Source organism: Athene noctua, chromosome 3, assembly GCF_965140245.1.
Source record: "Athene noctua chromosome 3, bAthNoc1.hap1.1, whole genome shotgun sequence".
Taxonomy (NCBI): Eukaryota; Metazoa; Chordata; class Aves; order Strigiformes; family Strigidae; genus Athene; species Athene noctua.
Genome location: NC_134039.1, coordinates 8,331,862 through 8,356,738, shown reverse-complemented (window position 1 = coordinate 8,356,738; position 24,877 = coordinate 8,331,862). Strand labels below are relative to the sequence as shown.

General features: G+C 47.0%; 2 protein-coding genes across 2 annotated transcripts; one reads left to right on the top strand and one right to left on the bottom strand.

Moving 5' to 3' along the window:
- Positions 1–7,710: 7,710 nt before the first annotated feature.
- Positions 7,711–15,289, bottom strand: NECAP1 (NECAP endocytosis associated 1). The gene is made up of 8 exons (XM_074901886.1): positions 15,097–15,289; positions 13,704–13,804; positions 13,451–13,555; positions 12,970–13,051; positions 12,453–12,561; positions 12,184–12,370; positions 10,190–10,283; positions 7,711–10,069 (listed from the first exon to the last, which is right to left on the bottom strand). The coding sequence occupies exons 1-8, from the start codon at positions 15,192–15,194 to the stop codon at positions 10,021–10,023; spliced, it is 825 nt and encodes a 274-aa protein (XP_074757987.1). The 5' UTR covers positions 15,195–15,289; the 3' UTR covers positions 7,711–10,020.
- A 7,927-nt stretch (positions 15,290–23,216) lies between these two features.
- Positions 23,217–24,363, top strand: C3AR1 (complement C3a receptor 1). Its single transcript, XM_074901236.1, has one exon. It carries the CDS (start codon positions 23,217–23,219, stop codon positions 24,348–24,350), a length of 1,134 nt encoding a protein of 377 aa, XP_074757337.1. The 3' UTR covers positions 24,351–24,363.
- Positions 24,364–24,877: the final 514 nt, after the last annotated feature.

Sequence of the window (24,877 nt, the reverse complement as noted above, 5' to 3'; positions counted from 1 at the left end):
GTACAGACACAGGGAAGGCAGCTTGCTGCATCCTGGTAAGCAAAGCAGAGAGCAAGAAAGGCAGAAAAACAGAAAGGGGGGGGGGGGGGGGGGAGCAGAATTCCTCTAGCCAAACTGGATTCTCTCCATCTACTGTCATTCATGTAACTAAGTATTTATCACCACTCAGCCTTATGCATAGTTTTGTTCAGCTTCTTGAATAAAGCACAAGACCTTCTCACAAGACCTCTTCCCACAAGACCTTATACAAACATTGCCCACACCCAGTCCTGCCATAAAACTGCCTGCTCCGGTCTTACCTGGACCCAAGCTGCCCGCTGATAGGACAGTCCTACCATCACCTGCTCTTGTGGCACCTCTGGCTAGTGCAGTCCTCCAGGTCACTCAGATAAAGACAGTCTAGACCCAATCCTGACTTTTTGTCCCTGCACCTGGATGAGAAGAGCATCAGAAATGAATGCATGCCACCCTCTTGGTCTTCCCCCTCCACACCACCTTGCTCCTCTCCTAGGGATTAAGGCCATGGAGGTAATAAAGGGAGAGCGGAGCCCTTGCAGCCAAGGGAAGAGCATAAAAAGGCACTGAAGCATGAAGAATGGGGCCCCAAGGCACGACATTAGTAAGGGATGGCAGATATCTAATCAAAAGGATGCAGGCAGTGGAGAGCTCCTTGAGAACTCCTGAGGGATTTGGCTGGTTAGAGGGAATCTAGCAATAAATAATCCCACTGCATACCCTGCTGCAAGGAACTGGTTAGGGCAGGGTGCTGCAGTTCTCACTGCAGGAGCTGAGCTCCCCCAGCTCCAGAGAACGGTGTGGCAGCACTGCAGCCTGCTGGGACCTTAGAGAAAGGCATCCTGTGCCCTTCTCGCCCATGGCTGACAGCACTGGCCAGAGCTGCAGAGAGAAGAAACCTCTTCTGGAAGGCAGCCACCCCTGCTGATGCCAGAAGGTGAAGTGGGGTGCCATACAGATGTAGTAGGAAACTTTAGGAATAAATGGGTTGTATGAAGCTGTGAAAGCTCAGAGGAAAGGACATTTGAGCATCTAGGGGTGAAGACGAAACAGAGAAAAAATGAATGGAGAGTGAGAAAGAGAGGCGAGAGCAGAGAGTGGAATAGATAAAACAGAAGGTAGCACTGCAAAGCCACACTAATTTCTGGCAGGTGGCAGCACTTCACCACAGGCAGGCCTGAGTCAGCAGCAACACTTTGTATCTTCAGCAAAAACACCTAGAGTCACACTCTTAATACTTTCACAGAGACCAGCAGCTCCCCAAAATGCTACGGTTACAGTACCATGCCAAGCATGGCACAAGGAAATAAAAGTAGGAGAGATAAGAAAGAAATGTTCCTCCGCAAAAGGTTTCATGCATTCTTCCCTGTCCACATCTCTGCCAAGTTTTAGCAAGAGCTGAGGGTTTCAAGCAGAACAGTCCATGTGCCAAAACTATCTGAGCTGAGGGAGCCCAAACTCAGTCAGCTTTGGAAAAGCAAAGTCATGAGCTCACCTGTGGTGATAGGTTCCCCAAATCCCACAAGTATAGGGGAAGGAATAAGAGAAGGAAGAACGGTATCCAGGGAACATTCAAACAGACCAGAAGCCCCAGCCCACCTCTTTACATACACCATTAACCCAGGATTGTTTCTTTAGAAAAGATACATAACATTTATTTCCCCTAATTAACAAATTATCCAACCAAAGCCAACAGAGGACACATCCAGATGGATTAGCCCACAGCTTTGTTTTATGCCATCACTGGGAACATCACACCTTCACCCCCCTCTTCTTTTGGATCTGAGCCACAATTCTCAAAGCTAGAAGTTGTGGGAGATCAGATGCAGGTACTGCAGTTGCTTGCCACAGCTGCACATCTGACTCCAAACCCGGGCCAGATCCAAGTCCTGGTCAGACCCAGGGACCTGTTTCAGAGGCAGGGCTGTGAGGTTTAGCTTCTCAGCATGGCCACATGGAATTTGCATGGACAAGCTGTGGCATAACACCTCCCCATAGAAGCAATCCTTCATGCTTCATTGTTGGTTCTGTCCAAGGATCAGATGGGTCTTGAATTCAGTGTGGCCACACCTCTGCCCAGTGAGGTGAATGCACCTAATCCTTCTTTTGAAGCAGGCATGGGGGGAGTGGAAAGAAAAGCACAAAAATAGAAAACAACCACAGTCACTGAGCAAGCATGGGGGCTGTCCGGTAAGGTCATCCAGACCCGTGCTGTAACCTTAGGGCTACTTATTTGATCTCAAGCTGCTTCCCTCCACATCCTCACATCCTCTCCATGTACATGAAGAGAACGCAGCAAAGCCTTCTCAGAGGGGTTTTGGGGAGAGCTGCACTGACTGTGCTGCCCCACCAGATGGCACTGGAAGAGCAGCACAAACCTCAGGCCCTGCAGAGCTTGCCTCAGCATGGACATCGTGTGGCTTCCTCACGCTGCTCCTATCCTCAAGAGTAGATCTATCAGGAAGATTGTAAATGGCTTGTGCTGACCCTTACCCTGAGCCTTATAGCTGAGAAGTCCCTGCACGCCATTCGGAGCCTCTGCGCCCATCGCACACTGTGCTCTTGCCGGCCAGCAGCGGGGTGAGGGACACCACCGGCCTCCAGAGCAGTGCAGCCGTCCTAGGCATCAGGAGGGGACAAGTCAAAAGGCATCTGGAAACACCTGCAGAAAGCTGAGTTAAACCCAGGGAGTACAGTCAACTCAGCTGGATGCTCCCTGGCACCTCATCACCGAAGTAAGCCGAGGAAGTTTTAATGCCAGGCAGCAAGGGCTCCAGCTTTGGGGTTCAAACTGCACACAGGACACAAGTGTCAGCACAGTTGGGTGGGGAAGGGCACTTTGTATTTGAAGGGCACACTCTCCAGATGCCCACGTCACCCACTTGTACCACGCTAGGATGCTGAAGTCAGCACCGGCACAGCAAAGTGAAGGGTGGGCAAACTGCGCTCCCGGGTGCCAGCCTCTGGCGCAGCCGGGACTGACTCAGAGGGCGAAGGGCCCCTGCTGCCAGCTCCTCACAGGCCCGGAGCTGCAGCCAGCACTGACACAGAAGGCAAAGTGCTCCCTGCTGACTCACACTGGCCCGCAGCACCGTGGCCTGTCTCCTAGACTCGGCCTTCAGTCCACGCTTATTTTCATATTTATCACTTTTAAGACAGGGCAGGCACAGCACATCATGCTGGCCCTTGCACAGCCTCTGCTCTTCCTGAGCTGAAGGATCACCGTCAGACCTCGTCGTTCCCCACCACCTACCAACACCCTGTGTCAGATGTCTCACCAGACGCTGCTGGCCCACTGCGGGACCCACCTCACCACAGCCTAGCACAAAAGTTGTGCTAGGAAATAGTTCAGGCTGGAGGTATCTCATTCAGACCTTGCTCAAAGCAAGGCTACTTCTGAAGCTAGATCAGGCTACTCAGGGCAGGTTCTTGGCTTACAGTAACCTTATTTTGGTATGGAATGTATTGCTTAAGGACTTTTCCTGTTCTTCTACCCAAAAAGTACGCAGTGGTCATTTCCAAGCATGATTTGTACATGTACCCATGGTATTGACTTCAGCTTTAGGGATTAGTGACACCAGCCCCTAACTCTGGGCCAGACATATCCATAGCCCCTTAGCACCTATTCTACTGCTGTCCTCTTGGCCCTGCTGCTTATTGGAATCCAGCTCCTTGTCCTTGCCAGCTAACCAAAGCAACAGTTTGTGTAGTGCTACTGATGTAGCACCTCCTCACATCTTTGAACAGTTTGCTTCACATCATAATCAGTGCTTATGGACAAGTGTTTAGACTTCACTTTAAAAAAAAAAAAAAAAAAAAAAAAGACTAGGAGGGCTTCAGTTCCTATGGGTTAAACTTTAAAGACAACAGACATACACACACGTATCCACAAGAGGAGATATGTGCCCGCCCTGGGACATCTCGATTCCAGCCCTACACTGTACTCTCTGTGCAGGAGGACACTGAAGCACAGAGGGCATTCAGATAGCAGAATATGGCTACACTGGAAGCACCAGTTCCATTACTGCCAAACTGTCAAGAGAGATGAAGAAAAAAAATAAAAATCTTTAAGCCATGCTTCTGTAAACTTTACCAGGGGTCAGTTTTAAGTCATTTAGGAAAGCATTCGAATGACAAATCATGATACTGGTGGACACGAAGGCAAAGCTGCTATTGGACTGAGGGAAGCATTCAGTAAATACAAACTCTGCTGTTACTCAAAGCTCTTCTGGTCTGTTTTAAACCAGACCCACCAAAGCTCTTGATCCGGCATCCTATGGTTGCTTACCTCCTACTCCTTTGTGCCTCCTGTATGCTAAAGTCAAGACACCTCTTCCTTTCCCTCCCATCTTAGATGCTTTTGGGAACACCTCCAGATGTGTCCATCCCTTGCCCACATCCCTCCCAGGCCAACCCAGGAGTCAGCATGCTCTTGCTGACAGATGCCAGCTGCAATTTTTCAGAGAGCACTTCAGCAGTGCTAGCCAGGTCCTGGGTGATGTTTGCCTGCATCCCCCCCTCCCAGAAGCTGGGGGCTTCTGGCAATCCCTGGAGATGGTGGCTGAGCCCAAGGGTTGCCAGAAGCCCTGCACAAGGTGATTCAGCAGAAGATGGCAGCACACGGTCACGGGTGAGGCTGAACTTGCAAGCCCTTGGTCGCAGGTGTCACCAACCCAGCCAGACTTGCAGGCCAGGCTAGGAGGGCGGGGGAGCACCACATCTCTTTACATCTAAACACAAGACTCAACACAAAGGCTGCAAGTTACAGGCAGCTCTCTCCTTCAGGGAATGTTTCTTCAGACTGCCTCAAGGACTAAAAAGCTGGTCTCCTCAGCAAGCCAGCTGCCTCTGCCCCAACACAGAAGTTTGTCCTCCTACAACAGCCAGGAAAGAAAAGGGAAATCAGGCCATTGCAAGTTACCTGGCTGGCCTGCCCCAAACATTAAGTGATGGAAGAAGTTCACCACAGCCTCCCAGCAGCGACAGGTGGCAAAACGTGGCTCTGGTTGAGCCATGACATGCACCAGCTGCTATTGACTGACCTTCCCATGCTCAGAGGCAGCCGCAGTGAACATCTGTCAGAGCCCCAGCTCTGGATGAGGACACACAGCTATAGCTGAGGGCAGCTGGCAAAATTAAGCTATCAAACTAGAAGGGTACTACATCCTGCAATGTGCTTTTCCTAACTACTAGCATAGGCAAAGCTATTAACTTGGAAGAAAGAGACCTAAAATGGTCTCTAGACTGAGAATCTACTGTTGACATAATGTAATGAGCACTCAATGGATTGCCTAGACCTTGAGGCGTTACAAGGTGTGTTAACTACATAGGCCCCAGTGCTCGGGTTTTATGCATTAAAAGCCCAGTTGGGCTCCCTCCTAGAGCTGTGCAGGTTTATGCCGATTTAACAAGATGAGCTCAGGTTCAGATCCTGTTCCTCCCCCATCAAAGCTCAGGAAGACTTCAGGGGATTGGTTTTTTGTTTGGTTTTTATTTTGTTTGATTTCCTCCAGTGGACATGTTTTCCTCTCCGTGTCTTCTTCCCCAGACACATCATCAAGGCTCTGTAAAAGCTAGGGAGTTTGTGCCTGCAATCCATACTGTGTGGCTATAGGAACAGTTACTGCACAGCTGTGAGACAGGAGTTTTAAGTCACAGACTGTAGAACAGAATTAATGAAGGAAGGGGAGGGAATGTTCACATCCCAGCTCAATACAGCTCTTGCAAAAGAAATGACAGCGAGACAAAACTGGGATCTTCCCTTTGACACTTGTTTCTTGACTTTCTACATGCTACAGCCTGTCTCCCGTTTGGCATGAACTTTTCTCCCCCTTTGGCCACTGTCCCTCTCAGACTGAGGACAGCTCTTCCCAGCCGCCTAAGGAAATCAGTTGATCTATTATGTGGAACATAATAAATGTTCAGGAGATAATGAGTCCGAGCTGCTGAACCACATTAAAGGCCTGGCCTTAATCCTTTACCTAGAGAATGCTACTGTCTGCAACATGAAAGACTGTAGGTCTCAAGCAGCCTGCACACTGGCTTCTGCAACGTTAGAAGCCGCCACTGGCAACAAAAAGTGCAGGAAAAGGTGGAAGGATTCAGCCAGTCCAACTGCAGGCCAAGCCATTTCACCAGTAACTTACCATCACAACCAACTTCTTCCACTAGGGATAGAAATACCGTTCCTGACAGTCACCAAGGAGAAGGGAGAGAGGATTTATACAAGACACATCAAGCTGCTGTGTTCTAGCAGATCTCACTGCAAGGAAAGCCCCGGGGACCTGAAAGATCTCCAGAAAGAACTAAGCTCTCCCTTTTGAACTGCTTTGCAGTACCCTGTGTTTCTCTATGCACAAACAGGAGCACATTCCAGCATCTCCCTTAGCTACACCTCACCTGAAAATCCTCCTAGTCTGGAGAAATACCCTCTTAAGACTATTCAACCCTTTTGCTGTAAGTACCTACTGAAAAGTCAGAGAAGCTTCACTATAGCTCAAGGACAAGACCCTTCATCTTCTGCCTGGTCAAGACCTACACAACACACCCACCCTATTCACCAAAACAGGGCAACATCTTTGCTCCTAGATATGAAGAATGTAGAATTATTCTTCAGCCATCACAGCTGCTAGAATGTTTTGACAATGGCACCAGCGTTTACTGGTGCCATTCAAACAGCTGACTTAAAAGGTTAAGACTTGTCATCTTTACCCAGATCACAAGACCTCCGTTGTACTTTCACACAACAGATGTAGAGCTTTGCTGTCTGGCAGAGGAACACTGAGCAGGCATGACTGTGCAAGTTGGCTGTGGGCAGGCTTGATAGTAGAACGTCAGGGCCCTGAGCATATTCTCCATCTTCTGGGGGATTGTCTGCCTGGACTCAGGTCCAGCTTAAATAATACAGGTGTCTGGCTTTGAGAAACCTCAGCAAGGTTTGCCTTTGAGTTAATCTCAGCTAAGGGTCTCACCCTTGATCCGTGACTGAGGTAGTGCAGCCACACCCACACCTGGCCATGTACCATGATCTAAACCCTCAGCCTGACCCGCTCCAATCCTCCTGCTCAGGTACTGTGGGGCTGTGCCTTTGGCACTGGGGCCACTGTCCCTGCCTGCCTTGCTGTGACTCAGCTTCCAGCCTGCTCTCCCCTTCCAAGCAGCCTGTCCCTGCTGCTCCCAGACACAGGGCCCACCCAGCTCACCTTGCTCATCTCTGCAGTCAGCAGAGAGGCTGCTTCCCATCTGCAAGCGTTGCAAGAATTAGTTCTTCAAACATCTGCAGGGTGTAGAAGCCTTTAACACCTGGAAAGCTAAATGGCAGGGCAACTAAGTTTTCTCACTTGCTAGTTTTATCCACATTCTTACCAAGCATCACAGACACCCCTACAGTCAGGCCTGTTTCCCCATTATAGATTCTGGGGGGTTTGGGGTTGGTTTTTTTACCCCATTTGGAAGCACCACAGGTCATTTTCATGTCCTTCTTCCACACTCCTGCTTCTTTGCCCAGACAGAGCCTGAACCCATTCACTCCCAAAGTTGTTCTTGCCCAGTGTGCAGGCCATAACACACTTGCAGAAGGATAAGTAGGCTACCAGGATCTTGCTGGAAACAAGACAAACTGCCCTTCAAATTGCAGGGCTTCCAAAGCAACAACAATTTGACAACTTAGAAGACTCATGACATTCTTTTCCCCAATATTACTTGTTTAATTACCATTTGCACCAGTACATCTTATGCTTTATATACATATATCTTTAATTTTTGCTTCTTCAGATTTTCAAATACATAATATATTATCTCCAGAATACTAACTAAGACAATACAGAAGAGGCTCCTAGTTAGTTGTTAATTGGTGCCATGAACTTCCTTGGTTTGGGGAACTGATACATAGTTGAAATGACAGGACCTCACAATGTTTTGAGGAAAAAAAAAAAACAACAGGGAAAACAAAAAGCCAACCAGCAGAGTCCATGACTTTGCTAGCAGATTATAGCCACCTACAAATTCAGAGGAGGCAGGGAGTTTAAGTACAATGAGAATGAAGGAGTGACTATGACAGTGGGGAAGGGGTGGCAAGGGGGAACACCAAGAGAGCCAGGGGATCAGGATTAAATGACTACTTAAAATACATCCAAGAGCAGTCTGGTCCCCACTTCCACAAGTGGAACTGTAGCAGCTTTAGAGCTATTTTCAAGCATTTTGCTTCCCAGAACGATGGTCTAAGTGAAACTGTCTCCAAAATGCCCTCAGTGTAATAAGAAGACAGAAAGGACAAGAGACCTTCGCAGGTACAAGGTGCATACAGCCAACTATTCCCTTTTAAAAGCCTCACCAGGAAATCTTTGCCCAAAGGGAAAAATTTACTTGCACAGGTATGCTAGCAGAGTGTATCCCAGTTACAAAAGTGTTGCTGCTGGCTGAATGTTCAAAACAGGAAGAAGCCTTCCAAGGAAGAACCAAAACCCTAGTGTTCTGGTAGCCAGGTACAGCTGCAGAAGAGCCACCAAGCCCCCCCTTTGCCAGATAGTGTTTTGGCTTATCAGCTAGCACAGAAGGTAGCCAGCATTGTGAGGTTTACACTCTGCCCACAGGCTTTGCCCAGAGTAATCAGCAGACTTACAACCCAGACCACTCCCATAGCTGCTGAAGATGGATTAGTGTCCAGATCAAACGGCCTGAGGAAACTCTCCCAAAGAGAACAGCAGAGAGTAAGGGCCTTTTACCTCTTTTTAACATCCTAAACCACACAGGAGTTACAAGGGGGTTTGGGGCACATTAAAAATAAAATAATTTAAAAAAAAAATCTAAGTTACAATAACCAGCTCACATCCCTAGAAAGTCAGCTTCAGAAGAAAACCCACAAGAAGGAACACAGGTGGGAGAATTTCACTGCCACAGTTCTCAAGGTTGGGCCTACTGTAATTTTCTTGCCCACACGGTTAAGTGTGAGCTGAAAACGGGAAGGAGACTGTCCCTTCACCAGAGAATAATCCACTGTCCCATCGTTGTTCTTACTGTGGTATGGATATGCAGTACTTGTAACACAGTGCCAAGTCACAACACAAGGCCAGGGCTCAGGATAGTGATGCAGGAACATGAAATGCTCAGTGGTGGGATTACCTGGTTGTCATCTAGTGCAAGTAACTACCAAATTATAAAAACAGGCTTTTTTTTTTTTTAAAGCTATTTCCAGTTAAAACAGCTCAATGACAAATGAGGCCTTTGCACTAGGCAGGAAGGAGAAAGGAGTGAAAAATGAGAGAAGTTCCTCCAGTGAACCTGCAAGCCAAACACAAGGAGCCTCAAGATGGGGTGCCCACCCAGAGGTACAGCGCAGTGGCTGCAGGTCTACTCAAGGACTTGCACAACTCCTCCCACAAGAGCACAGGGACATCCAGCACTATCAAGAATTGCACCAAAGAGAGGAAGAGTAGTGCGTGCATGGGGAGGTTCACTCCTCACCACAGATGTTAATTAATCAAGAAGAAGGTTTTGTGTTGAGACAAGACCTGTCTCCTTACAGCTTCTGTTTACAAGCTGCAGCCAACTGCAGCTGTCAGCGCTGCAGGCCAAGCTACAGGCTTGTGAGTCACTACTGAAAGCAGCCACAAAATGCAACAGTCTAACCAGAGAAAACTTAAAGGACAAGGAACCCAGAGGCACCTACCCAGCCTTTCCCTGTACCCACCTTCTTCAGGATTCTTGCTTTCCCTGTATGGAAAGACAGGGAAAAAGAGCTAGGATGTACCATGTAATGGCCAAGTGGGTGGAAGAGATGAGGCTACCTCTCTCCTCCTTGCCCATTTTGCAAGGAGTCTTTAGGTTCAGTGGTTTCACTGTGGGATAAAAAATAGTAAGTTTTGACTGAAGATCTGGTTTAAAAATGAGGATTGTCCCGATTTGTTTTTGATTGAAGACTAGAGAGGTTTGTGTCCCCTCTGATCCCATTTGGTGCCTCTAGAGCCTCTTGGTCATCAGTCTGTCCCATTCCACTGCTTTGACCATTCAGAACTGGACCCAGTTGGACTGCTGAGGAGCCTGATTGGGAACAGCACTGAAATAAAGAAAGGAGAATCAAAGGAGCAGATCTAGTAAGACTTACTAACTTAGGGCTCTTCCAGTGTCCATCAGAACACCACCCTTCTTGTGTGCAGTTCCCTTCATCACACCTTACCTGGATGCAGTGCTGAAGTCTCCCCAGAGGTCTGTGGAAGCTGATGCTGGTGCCTTGGATGCAGATGGAGGAGCATCTAAGTCTAATAGAATATCTAAGGTAGAAGGAAAACAAAACAAATCAAGCTAATCAAGAAGAAAACCCCACAGGCATTTAAACTGTCACCTTACACAAACTGCTGGATGCAGGGGCAGAGAATCTTTGAAGAGACTCAGCTCTTCCTCCAGAAGAACAAAGTCAGAGTTTTTAAGGATTTTGTTATAACTGCAGCTCCTTTTCCTGAACCTGCATGGAGCCTCCAGCTCATGCTGCAGGGGTACGCTGTCTTCAAGAACTATACAGTATCCACCTACCATAAAAAACTGACAGATTTCTGACCTATTGCCTCTCCCAGTAGACGTAAGGCTCAGACTCGGCCCAAGCTCAGCAATCGTAACAGTGGCCTAACAGGCATCACCTTAACAGTACAAGTCTGTGTGATTTCTTCTCACTCTGATCTGTGTACAGCACTGTTAAAGTTTCTGCCTTCACAAGAGTATCATCAGCTCACCAGGCACCTCTGGATGGTCACACTTTTAGTACAGCATCCAGAAGACTGCAGCAGCCTCTCCGTTATAGAATCACAGAATGGTTTGGGTTGGAAGGGACCTTAAAGACCATCTAGTTCCATCCCCCCTGCCATGTGCAGGGACACCTTCCACTAGCCCAGGTTGCCCAAAGCCCTGCCCAGCCTGGACTTGAACCCTTCCAGGGAGGGGGCAGCCACAGCTGCTCTGGGCAACCTGTTCCTGTGTCTCAACACACAGTAAAGAATTTCTTCCTTATATCTAATCTGAATCTACCCTCTGTCAGTTCAAAACTGTTACCCCTTGTCCTATCCTTACACTCCTTGATAGAGCTTTCCTGTAGCCCATTTAAGTACTGGAAGGCCGCTATAAGGTCTCCCTAGAGCTTTCTCTTCTCCAGGCTGAACACCCCCAACTCTCTCAGTCTGTCCTCACAGGGGAGGTGCTCCAGCCCCTGATCATCTTCATGGCCTCTGCTGGACCCCACTTTGAGCAGGTCCATGTCTTTCTTGTATTGGAGACCCCAGAGCTGGACACAGCACTGCAGGTGGGGTCTCATTAGGGCAGAGTAGAGGGGGAGAACCCCCTCCCTCAACCTGCTGGCCACACTGCTCTTGATGCAGCCCAGGATAGGGTTGGCTTTCTGGGCTGAGAGCGCACATTGCTGGCTCATAATCCAATTTCTCATCCACCAGTATCCCCAAGTCCTTGTCTGCAGGGCTGCTCATGATCCATTCATCCCTTGTGTTTACTGATACAGGTGACTGCCCCACCACAGGTGCAGAACCTTGAACTCTGCCATGCTGAACTTCATACACATGTATATATAGCACGTGCATGAAGTTCAACATATATTTTTTATGTATTACTTTTATATAATAATATACATTTTAAAAACAACCCACTATACCCACAATCCCACTATACTTTGCACCTCCTTCTGCTGCTCATACTAAAGGTTCCTCTCTCTCTCTTCATAGCCACTCAAGAAGTGCTTTTCCTGCATCTTTCAACAACAACCACAAGTTTATCTGTATTTTTTCCTGAAGAAAGCAAGTGACTGTGCAGCACTGTTTCAGACACCCTACACAGCTCTGACAGTGTCCCTAAACCACATGTGTGTTCAGAAAAATCTAACTATTTAAATTTCATACCCACGCCCACCAAGATTGTTTTGATCAAGCTACTTGGTTTCTCCTTTTGCAAGGACAGGAGATACAACACTGTCCTCCTTGCAAGGAGAACAAGCAGGCACTATTAAACAAGCATGGAGATCCTCAGGTCAAAGAGAGCAAACCCCTCAGGACACAACATGTCTCACAGGGGAAGGCTGGCACTACACTGAACACTGGTTCCCTGAAGTCCCCTCAGTCCTCTCTACGCACCTGCAAGTGTCTGACAGACTGTTTGCTCTGCACTAATGTTTACCTGCACTGCTCACATTACTGGATTTCAGCACGGGTGGTGGTGTGACATGGTTGGCAATGGCTGTGGAGGAAGGGGGAGGTATAGGAGGGACTGCAATTTTGCCTCCTGGTGGAGGTGGCAGCAGGCTTAGGCCCCCCGATCCAGGCACACGGGGCTTGGCTGCTCCTCCTTTCTTTGTCGTCATGTTCTATATAAAAAGAAAAGATAAGTGAGGAAGAGTCTCCTTTGGCATATGCAGAGAAAGAAGCAGGGTAATCTGGGCTGCTTACCCCAATGTTCAGTTTGATGGTCTGCCCTTCCTTAAACCCTAAGTCTAATTTGGGACGTGTGTCAGCTTCCTGGGACTCCTTGGAGATCTCAGTCTCCTGCTTCACCCACCTAAAAAGAAAAGAGGAAGACATAACACCCTGTGGCAAAAGGGAACAGGGTTTTAGAAAAATGCATGGTTCTTCTCCCCATCCCTCCAAAGAACTACCTTGCCTTGTCAAATCAGCTACCTCCCTACTCCCAACATAACACAGCAAAAAACTGGGACCACCACTAACCCAAGAGACTGTCTAGCACTGCACCTGTAGCATCACAGAACCTAAGCTTAAGACTTAAGATCTAACCCTGCAGGACTCTCAGATTGCATGACAGTTGGCAGCACACTCAAGCGTCCCTGATGGAGCCAGAGTAGGGTTTCATGACCATCCCAAGGAAGCCTGCGCTAAATGAACATGCACCACCACCCGCCATGTTCTACAGGCCAGAGGAAAGACAGCATTCCAGAAAAGCACCACTCACTTGAAGTGATCCTGCAAAGAGACGTTGAAGTCAAAGGCATCACCACGATCCGTGAAGCCAATGCCTATAAAAGCACTTCGTCCTAGCAAGGAGACAGGAGGAGTCATTGGAGGTGCCCTGCAAATGGGCCCTTGTGTTCATTCACTCCAAAATCCTTCTGCTTCTCCTAAACCACTCTGTGCTACCTCCCTCAGACACACCTGCAGCTGGACACCAGCAGCTCATTGTTCCTAGCTTTCAGGACACACTCTTCTTCCCATGCAGAGCTCTCAGAATCTCAATGTTACTTCCCAGCCCCAAGACTCTGTGCAATGTAGAGAACCCTCCTCTGTTAACCTTGCCTTCCTACCCCTCCAGGCACCCTATCCAGACTTTTTGGCACTCCCAACACCCTTTCAACCCACCCAGCATGCACCCAGCTCCATTAGGCTAAGTCTCCTCCACCCCTAGCACTTGGCATGTACATGATTCCTCAACTCACCAGTTCCATCCTGAATTCGAATGACAAAATAGCGGCTGGAATCTGCCACAGTCTCTACTGCAATACCAGGGTATTGATCTATAGGAGCCTGGGCGAAGAGTTCTCCTGAAGACAGAGAATTGGGTGTTAACAAGAACAGCCTCTTACTAAAGCGTGGCCAAGGCTTTATGCACAGCTCTGAGCAGGCTTAGAAGCACGGCTCATAAGCAGCAATCACAGTCACAGCCTTGCCAAGCCCCAGCCTTTCCCTTACCTGAAACCTTATCCTCCAGTTTTATGTATGCAGTTTTGCCTTTGGAGGTGACACGAAGCCGCCCTGTCCAGTCCGGATGGTCCAGTTTCCAGTCAGATGCCCTGAAAAGAAAAGCAACTGTTCACTGACCATACATCAACACCTCCACTTCTGCCAGACCATCTCAGCAAAAGTCTCTACTCGCAAACCTTCAACACCTGCAGCTGCCTTATTCCATTTCTCTCCCCAAACAATATATGAGGTCTCAGCTCCTGTCTGTTGCTGCCAATGGATACACATGGCCTTTCTTTTCTCTGGGTAAGGAGAAATAACACAGAGCAGAGAACATCAACTCTTGTTTTTACCTGTATAAGCCTGTAGAAAAGGGAAGACTGAAACACAGAAACTCACCTAGAACGCAAACCCAAAAGCAACTAAGTGATTTGTGAGCATCAGGCAGACCTCAAAAATTAGTTAAGAGCATGCTGAAAAACCTCTCCACTATTCTACCCTATTGTTCCAGAATAGTATCAAGTACCTCTGAACCTAGAGGCAACTAGCTTACACTAGGTAAAACATCACTCACAGCCATCCTGACTAGCCCATCAAACTCTCTGCTACATACTGCTGTGGCGAGAAAAAAGAAAAGAGATAAAAACTCCAACCTACAGGATTTTACAACTGGAAACAAACACATCCAGTGGCCCCGCGCAAACATCCAGTGGCCCCGCGCAAACATCCAGTGGCCCCGCGCAAACATCCAGTGGCCCCGCGCAAACATCCAGTGGCCCCGCGCAAACATCCAGGGCAGTAGCAGTTTATCAAGTTCAGCAAGTACCACCAACACCCATTAGCACTTCAGAGCACAAACCCCCTTCTCCTGCAAGTCTGTGGGCACAGCTTATAAGTGACACTCCACTGGTTTCAGCCAAAGAGAGGGAAAGCATTTCTAATTCTTGGTCCTCCAACCTCTTCTTAAAAATCATGCTGAACCCCTGCAGGCTTTCTCCCCGCTACTGCAAGAGCCAACAGGCCGAATTCAACATGCCGTTATACCACACCAGTCTCACATCCCAGGGAACCGGGCAAACGGAGCAGAGGGCAGCTCTGCGGGAAGCGCAGGGTGCTCAGGTGCCCTCGCCTCCCACACACAATTAACAGAGCAGCCCCTGCTCGCCACAGCACGGAGCAAAGCCTCCCGCTTTCAGGCGCAGACCACGTACGAGAGCCGGTACATCCCCCAGAGCTGCAGCCCGTGGGCTGAAAGGCCTCAGGGGACAGCCTGACCCGCCCGCGGCCGCAGGCCATGGCTTCCCGAGGCCCCGCTCGGGGCGAGGCCGCCCCTTCCCGGGCCCAGCTCCCGGCCGCCCTGCCCGCGGGCCGGGGCCATCCCGGGCGCCGCACGCTCCCTCACCTGTACCCGCGGTTGGAAGTGCGCGGCGGGATGCGGTAGACGTTGACATCGGGCTTCACACACAGAACGGACTCGTACTCCAGCTCAGCCGCCGCCATCTCGGCCGCGAACCCCAACAACCCGGCGAGGAGCGGGGGGTGGGACCCTAAGAACCAGGAGCGCTTCCGACCGCCATCTTTGATGAGGGCAGACACCGCCTAGGGGCGCGGGGGCGGCTGGGCGGGGAACAAGCCACGTCAAGGCGTAGGAGAAGACATCTTAGATCCTGGCAGCAAAGCGCGGGAGCGGGGAGGCGGCCATCTTGGAGCCGGTTCTGACACAGCAGCGGGGCGGGGCGCCATCTTGGGCCCTGGCAGTTTCCCTCACAGTGCCTGGCGCGGCCATCTCTGGTTTGGGCTGGTGAAGCGGTGCCGGGCGCCATCCTGGAGCTGGGCACAGCCATGTCGGGAGCTGGCAGAGCCGGGCGGGCGAACGCGCCCCTGGGGAGGCCAGGTTCCCGTCCTGGGTGGTGGGGACGCCCTGCACAGGGCTGGGGGCACAGCGGCGGGCGGAGGGGGCGCTGGGCCCGGAGAGGCCCTGAGCTGCCGGCTTCTCGCCAGGCCGGTGCGCGGCGGGGCGGCGCCAGCCGGGGGCTCCAGACCACGGTGGCACCGAGCAGGAGGCGCCGGTGTCACGCCGAGATGGTTTCCCCTCGAACCTTCTGTGCACAGAAGGAAAGTTCCAAAGCTTGGGTCCGTCCGTTAAGCACATTCCTGGACAGTGCCTTATTTTATTTTTTTTTTTCTTAAATAAGAAAAAAGCAAAGCAAAACCCCAAAAGATTCTATTGCATGGCTTATTAAGAGGCTACCTGCAGATTGTCATGAACTGTCCATTTTACCCTACTTGTGTAGCCCTTTTTATTCGCACACTGGGGAGTTCCATTCAAGATTTCGCCTATTGCTTGGTTTTCACTCATTGAAGATTTCTGTGTGGGTAGAATATGGATCCTCCGTTGCTTTCATAGTCTGAATTTAAATACGTTTTTCAAGGAAATATTTAATTCACTGCTTAATCCTTAAAAAAAAAAAAAGCAAAAAATTAGCTGTTCTTGGCAGTGCTTTGTATTTTCTTGGTCCAGAGATGCTTGTTTGAAAAAGACAGAAGGGTGTTACATTCTCTGCTGGTTAAGTCTCAGTGACATTGAATGGGAGATGTATTCCTGGTGTTCAGGTGCTGCTTGTGCATCTTTCCTCACATGCCTTATAAAAGTTGGCTCTTTGCCATGCTCATGTCTTAGATGCTCTCCTAGAAGAACTGTAGGAGGATTGTGGCAATCTGAATGGCAGCACAATAAAGAGCCTGGAGAAATTTAATATTGGTAATTGTGAATTACTGAGTTTGGAAAAGCAACCATAACTATACATACAGAGCAATGTACTCTAGATAAGTTATTACCATTCAAATCAAACAACTTAGCAGTCACTGTGAAAAACCGTGTCAACATGCGATGCTATTCAAAAGGTAAATATAAGAGTCTTCAGTTGTTTCTTGAATACTGAATGCTGTAGTGGTCCTCAATCTTAATTATAGAATCAGAAATTATATAGAAAATTATGATGAGACAGCCATGGCTGAAAATGGCTTCTTTTGGTGGACAAGCTAAATAGGCGACAATGCTTCACCTTGGGAAGACATATCTAAGCGGTAGTATGAGAGACACATGGAGAAGGTGACATGAATTCTTATAGCAAAAGAACTAGGAGGTATCAAATGAAATGATCAGGTAGAAGTTTGAAAACAAAAATTACACTTTTTTATATTGCACAATTAGATTCCTGGCTCCAGGGATGGTACAGGTAAACAAAATATAAATAACTTTTAAAAAAGCAATTAGATGAATCCGTAGAAGGGAAGTCTGTAAAATATTGCTAACAAATGCACCCCAAACCCCTGGCCCATAAAGCCCTTACACTACCGATTGCTTGGCTGGTGTCCTAGGAAAGTGTAAATCTGTACTGTTTCATAGGCTTTCTTTAGGTAGGTCTGTTTTTCTCAAAGGTTTGCCTCTCATTAACCTCTTTGCCTTAATTCCAGCAGTCTGGCTGTGTAATATTGGCAGTCTTTTACACCATGCCGAAACACAGGGCTGGGTTTTGTGCTGCCACATGAATATCGGGGGGGGGGCAGGGGTGGATCCCTGCGTGCCCTCGGCAGTGGGCCTGGGTGCTTCTCCCCGACATAGTTTTCTTCCCTGACACCTTGGGCCAATATGTAGGTTTTAAGTGAAAATGGAATTTTGTGTGGCCTGTGGTTCTGGGATCAGGCCTTTGGTAAAACAGCAAACCAAAGATAAAACAGCACAAACCATTACAGGAAGTAGCAGGTGGAAGTGTTGAAAGTGCCTGCTACATAAAGGTTAATTTTGGGAGTGTGGTTTCCCAGAAATGAGTCCAAAATAAGTGTATAGATACTAGTTTATTTATCAACTATGACAGGACTAGTAGCATTTAAACTGCTATTTTTTTTAAATAGTGACTTCTCAGTAAAGACTAGCGTTGAAGTTTACTGCTATGCAGCAGCCAGTGACTGAGTCTCTAAAAGTACTAAATGTTTACTCTGAAAAAATGCACAGTTCATGCCAATCAGCAGGTAGCTTCATAATAAAACATGCAGAATAATTATTTGGGCTTTTACTTTGCTTATTTAAGAAAACAAATAAGGCATTTTCCGGGAATGTACTTAATGGATGGACCCAACATTTGGAATTTTCCTTCTCTGCACAGAAGGAACAGGGGAAACCAGTCTCACAAAAATACTCATTAAATAATGGTTAATCCCAAGATGGACATTTTTACAAAACAGTCCAAATACTATTTCAAATGCTGTTTCATTCATTGAAAATGCCCTGGCAAAACATCTGACCCAAAAACTTACCCAGTACTGAGAACCTGTTATTGTGAAGAGCCACTTTTTAATTATATATGATCTATGTATGTACCAGTTTTGCCAAGCTTTGTTCCCTGCGTGGTGTCCAAAGCTTGTGCTGAGCTGAGCTTATTCAGCAGTGCACAAAAATGCCTTGGTGTCATTCAGCAGATTTTCTGAAGAGGAGAGTCTGAGGAATAACAGTGCAGGGCAACCCTGCAGGCAGTTGATGTTGCTAGGGAGTCCCTATGAAACCAAGTGTGCAGTTGTGACGATGAAAACAAGCACGTGGCAAAGACCAGCCACCAGGCCACTGCAGTATGCTTCCTAGAGAAACAGCTGGGCTACTTATGGCTAAGGTTTATAGGGAGTGTTCTGGACAGGTTTTTTAAGGAAGATGGGTTTGCCATCTACACAAGGAATATTCAGGGTCTGCAAGAGATCATAGCTAGCTAGTCACACCACAGGCAGAGAAACAAATGGGAGGTGTGAGAGGGGATGCAAAGCTCTGCAGAAGAAGTAGAAATATGAAATACAAGTGGAATTCTTAGTCCTTGCTAAAGTATTTTGGAGACAACCTGCATACCCTTGCATGAGGAAGGCTTTTGTAAATATACTGATCACATTTTTAGAATTGTATATGGGTGTAACTAATAACTGATAGACTGGTGCAGTTTTGTAATAACAAACCTGAAACGGCAATATAAATGGTAACTTGCATTAAGATTTTAGCCAACTTGTCGTGTGGCCAGCTGAGTCTGTATCAAGATAAACATCAATGTGAACATCCTCAGAGACAAGCTGATGGAGTATGGGCCAGACAGGTGGACAGCGAGGTGGAGTTCAGCGAGCGGCTGAACTGCTGGGCTCAGAGGGTGGTGACCAGGGGAACTAAATCCAGCTGGAGACCAGTCACTGGCGGTGTCCAGCTGTGGTTAACACTGGTTCCAGTACTGTTTAACTCTTTGTTAATGATCTGGATGATGAAGGAATGTACACCCTCAACAAGTTTGCAGATGTTACAAAACTGGTAGGAGTGGCTTATGCACCAGGTGTCTGTGCTACCATCCAGAGGAACCTGGACAGATGTGCTGGAAAACTGGACAGACAGGAACCTCATGAAATTCAAGAAGTGTCAAGTCTTGCACATGGGGAGGAACAACCCCACGCACTAATACTGACCACCTGGAAACAGTTGGGCAGAAAATGAGGATGTTGTGGTCCTGGTGGACAAAAAGCTGAACATAAGCCAGCAATGCACCCTTGCAGCAAAGAAATGACTGCCAGGGCTAGATTAGGAGGCATGTTGCCAGCAGGTCAAGGGAAATGATCATTCCCCTCAGCCCTGGTGAGGCCCCATCTAGAGTGCTGGGTTCAGTTCTGGGCTCCCCAGTACTAGAGAGACATGGACAAAGTGGAGTGAAACTTGTGGAGAGCCGTGGAGGTAATTAAAGGTCTGGTACATCTGTCATGCAAAGAGAGTCTGAGGGAGCTGGGACTGTTGGGCCTGGAGAAGAGAAGGCTCAGGGGGAGTTTATCCTCTACCCAGTGTTTAATGGAGATAGAGCCAGACTCTTCTCAGTGGTGCCTGGTGACAGGACAAGAGGCAGTGCGCACATACGGAAATACGGGAAGAACCATCTGAACACAGTAAAACAGTTTTTTATTGTGAGGGTTGTTGAACACTGGAGCAAGTTGCCCAGAGAGTTTGTAGAGTCTCTTTCTGTGGAGATACTCAAACCTGACTGGACACAGTCCTGGGCAATCTAGCTGACCCTGCTTTGAGCAGTGGGGTTGAGCTAGGCAGTGTCCAGACAGTTGTCCAACTTAAACTCTTCTGTGATGCTCTGAATTAGTCTTTCTAAGCTAACTTTTTTTGTCATGAGGGGAAGAGAGAGATCCAGAAGAGAAGAATGCCGTGTGGTAATTTGGGATTACTGTCAAAGGTCTGGTCTGATCTAAGTGACCATTTTTATGAAACAAAAATGTCTTTTTTTTCCTCCTCTTACCATCTCCTTTGAGTGTCTACATCATTAGGCTTTTTTTGATGAGGTGCAAAACGCTTCACTAGTCAAACTGTTTAAAAGATTCCTTGATCTGCAAACCTATACAGAGAGGTACCACATCATCTCGTCCTTGTCCAGGGTGAGACTAAAGACAAGTGCTTGCTGTGTCAAGGTTGGCTGCAGGGGAGATGTTTGAACTGTGAGGATCAGAGCTGGCCAACTGGTGGAGAAGGACCTTCCTGCAAAGGAGAGTTTGACTAGAGATAGTCACAAGGTGGTGAAAAGGTGGCACATCCCTTGATCAACAAGAGCCAATAGAAGTATCAACACTTCCCATCTGGGTCTGAGGGGTCCCCCAGGAAAGGGGATAGCTGAGGATAAGATGCAGCTAGAGTAATTTTCCTGGTAGGCTGCTGACAGCCCATCCATCTTTGGGGGTACATCCCAGCCCTGGCCTGCCTTCCTGATTCTGTTTTCACTAGTTTTGTGTTGGAGGAAGCATCTGTGTGTTTCACAAAGACACACTCAGGAGGAGAACTCTGCTCCACCCCAGTTCATTTTCCAAACCAAACCAGGGCTGATTCTTGTATGTCTGGGTTTTGTCATTTCTGCTAGCAGTCTTCATTTCCCAGACTGGGAGGAGTGAGGGGGAGCCCCATTGTTGCACATTTGAAATGCCTTGCCCTAGATGTCTTTTCTTTTTATAGTCTTGCCACATTTTGTGCTATTCCAGTTAACCACTTCAAACTTTTCATCAGTTAAGTTCCGTCTTTCTTAAAAAAAAAAAAAATACCCTGAAAGGCCAAAAATCAGATTAAAATCCCTTTGACATGACCAGTTATGGTTTGCTGAGTACAGTGTTCTGGTGTACAGTGTATCTGATGAACTAAACTATCTCAAACTGGGACAGAAGCTGATCTGGATGGGTAAGAATCCCAGAAATGGGATTAGCTGTGAACGTGCTGATCTGATAAAACATGGAAGTGGCTACAAGACACCTGATGGTGGCATGGCAGGGTTTGGAATTATGAATTACATCAAGCAAAGGTCAGCGCTATGCCAACAGACAAGACATCTGATTCAGTTGTCCTATGGAAACTGTCGTGAAGTATATGTCTGTGCCTATCATTGCCTGGCTTTCTATCGTTCTTTGACTCAGGGCACTATTATTTTGTCATTGTTGGGACAGCTTCTTGTGGTTTTCTTTTCTGTTTATTTTGTCAACCAGTCATATCTAAAACTTCAATTATGAATCTTTCTAAGGTTTCTGTCAGGGTGGAAGAACATACTTAGCACACACACACACATACAGGAAAAAAAAAAAAAAAAAAAAAGTAGTTCCTAAAAATGTCATGTGAGCTTCTTTTTTCAGTCACTCTAGAGACAGGACCGATAATGGTACTTGCTCCCTGAGACACCGAAATATCTGGTAGGTATAACAAACTGCAGAATTCTGCTTTCCTCTTCAACTTGCAATTTCTTATTCTTCACTCCTGAAAACCTCTCTCTCCCCTCCAGTTCCCCCTTCCATTTTCATAACCACATAGCAGCCCTTTTAGCACTCTTGAAAACATTGCGTGGGCAGTATCTTCATATTGATTCATCCCTCAGTTTGCTTTGGAGTAGTATTTGTATTACTATCTTTACAGCGTTCCTTGACTCCCTATCCCCTTTATACGATCATCTGTAGCTATATGAGAATGCAGCAAGATTCAGCTTTTGCAGCATTCTTCTCCAGTTGTGCCTGTAAAAGTCACTTCTGCATATATCAGTAAGACCACAGGAAATGGAAGGAACTTCTTAGAATTTTAAATTAAGCCCCATCTGCCTTCCAGTGACTTCTTTCTTAGCTTTCCTTGCAGGTCACCCTCACCTAAAAGCCTCTTAGCAGATGTTACCAAAAAGTGGTAAATTACAATGTCTGTTACAACTGTTTAGCTAATTTCCTTCATGGTGAAGCCGTTCTAACACTTCTGCATTGCCCCACGTTTAGACTATGTGTTAAGCAAGAAATAATTCTTTCTCTTTCTTTTAAATAATATTGATATTTAGTCCTGCACACAGCAGTCCCTGACTGGCATTTAAGTACTGGCATAATAGAGGTTAAAATAGAATCAGTCTGGTTTGTCTTATTCACGTCTCCTCCGCTGCTTCTGCAGGCTGTATTCAGCTCTTACCTATGCAGGTTGCTTGCATCCTGGTAATGCTTTTAGGGACCTTTCAGCAACACAACTGTATTCATTGATTTGACAAGGGTTTAGTTAACAGGGATTTTATAAACAATGTTATTAATGCCTGAAGGATGATCAGGCTCTTTTTCTTAGTTCTGTATTAACTTTGCTAGAGTTCCTCTACTTTCCTTTCTAAATTTACTAAGTCCAAGAATAACTGAATGGAAAAATAAAGTTTTTCCACTACTATTCTCATAGTTTTAAAATGTCACAGCATTCTGTGTCTCAGCTTCATTGTCTTGCTCTAAGACACCTTTTCTTATACCTAGAATGGCTCAAGAACATTACTGCTATTACTCTGTATTTTACTTTTTCTTTCTACAACTAAATTTCTGCCTTTCCAAGGAACCAGCAGAGAGCTCAGAACAAAAGCAGGGAGAAGGAAATGCTTACTGAGTCTTCCCTAAAAATATCTCTTAGCAAACAGAGTTGCTGTCCTGTCTGATCTATTTATAATGTCCAGAAAGTGGAGCAGGGTTATTTCATTAAGACAAGCATTGCTTTCTTAACTTAACCTATTTCACTGGTTATGTCAGAAGGAATCACTAATTTTAAAGGGAAAAGTAACTAAAATGCTGACTGACTTACCTTTCTGGAGAAAAGTGTGTACAAAGCTGGGAGTCAATCAGGAAAGACACCTGGTGACAGTGTGGGCTTGTGAATAGAGTCTCCACTTTATAGAGTGGAGACTAAAAAAGAACCAGACTGAAATCAAAGGGGGTGGCAGAGATAGGAGAATTTAAGTGTCTACATCGCCCCTGTTTGAATAGTGGGGCTTATGTAGTTTAGCCACCATGAGTATGATGAAGGTGTTTAATAGTCAGACTAGCAAAGCCTTTGGCACAAATTTGCATAGTCCGATGTCTTTGTACACTGACAGCTCTGTACTCTCAGAGATGCTTCAGTACAGATAAAGAGAATTTGGGGAGGAGGGTGTGAATTGCCTACTAATTTGTTTTCTGTTTTATAGCTACAGAATGCCTGAACTCCTGGGTAATAGCAGTTCACATGAACAGGCTGCTGCAAATTATGCATCAGAGTCCATTGTCTCCATTGCTATCTTCATCATCATTTTCATCATAGGTGTCCCAGGCAATGGACTGGTGATCTGGGTAGCTGGTCTGAAAATGAAAAGGTCTGTGAACATTGTCTGGTTCCTAAACCTTGCCGTGGCTGACTTCATGTGCTGCTTGTCCTTGCCATTTTCCATTGTTCACCTGATCCTCCATGAGCACTGGCCGTATGGTTGGTTCCTCTGCAAAGTCATTCCATCAGTCATAATCTTCACTATGTTTGCTAGCATCTTCCTACTCATGGCCATCAGCATTGACCGGTGCCTCCTTGTGATGAAACCGGTCTGGTGTCAAAATCATCGAACAGTGAAATTTATATCACTAATATGCGGTGGCATTTGGATCCTGGCCTTCATTTTCTGCTGTCCTGTCTTCCACTACCGTGAGACTAGCACTCGTGATGGCAAAACTGAATGTGGGTACAGTTTTGGAGATGATGAGGTTTATATGGATTATTATGACGAGGTTTATATGAATGCTTCTGTAAATGTGCCATTGGAAGAATACTCACCTTTAGCCTACAATGGTAATTACTCTTGGGGAAATTTCTATGAAGGCTCTTCTGGATCCCTTGCCTTACTGGTAATAAACATCACTAGGGCTGTTTTTGGCTTTGTACTGCCCTTTGGCATAATGGCAGTTTGCTATGCCCTTATTGCTTTCAGAACACGTGCAAATCAGTTTCACAAGCCACGCAACAGGATGCTGCGAACAATTGTGCTTGTGGTAGCTGCATTCTTCATCTGCTGGGCTCCATACCATGTAGTTGGGATCCTGCCCCTTGTATCTACTCTTGGAATAGAACTGAGGGAGTCATTAGTCCTCTGGGATCACCTCTCTACAGCACTTGCTTACGCCAACAGCTGCATCAATCCTCTGCTCTATGTTTTTGTGGGGCGGGACTTCAGGGCAAAGGCACGACAGACAGTGCAAGGAATCTTGGAAGGTGCCTTTACTGAGGAACCAACACGTTCGAGCCCTTACTCCCTTGACAGAAGCAAGACTTCGACAGAGAAGGACGTTAGCAGCACAGTGTAACGCAGGACTTCTGATCACCACTGTAGAGAGCGTGAGCTGGGGCCATGTGCATCAATCACTCACCACTTAAAAAGATTTTTTTTCTCTAACACATTTGACTAATCTGCAGATCTTCACACAGGGCACTGAGATGGTTTGGATCAGAACAGCTAACCCCCTTTATATCCTACTTCAGAGAGATGGGAAGTTGCCAGTACCAGGAATAATAATCTGAGGGAAGACTGGTGAAGCAGAAGACACAGACTACTTAAATCTTTAAAAAAGAAAGCAGGCTTGCAGGTGGGATTATGTAGTTTAACCTCTTAATTGCTAGATGAGAATGTCATTAGAGTTATTTGCATATGTCTATGTTCTATATTTCCTGTCTCCGATAAACTGCAGATGAAACTAACTTTGATGTCTCTCCTTGGAATCAGTCATTCTGTTTTTCCTCTCCTTTAACTATACTTGGGGTCTGAGGGGTTTTTTTCTGACGATTTCCCTAGAGGTTGGTGCCAGATTTTCTTACAGCAGTGCATTAGAACAGC

Coding starts and splice junctions, on each gene's coding strand:
- C3AR1 (XM_074901236.1), top strand. CDS start 23,217: ATGCCTGAACTCCTGGGTAATAGCAGTTCACATGAACAGGCTGCTGCA.
- NECAP1 (XM_074901886.1), bottom strand. CDS start 15,194: ATGGCGGCGGCTGAGCTGGAGTACGAGTCCGTTCTGTGTGTGAAGCCC. Junction 13,052..13,450: donor TCGAATTCAGGATGGAACTG/GTGAGTTGAGGA, acceptor TCTCCTTGCTAG/GACGAAGTGCTTTTATAGGC. Junction 12,371..12,452: donor CCATCAAACTGAACATTGGG/GTAAGCAGCCCA, acceptor CTTTTTATATAG/AACATGACGACAAAGAAAGG.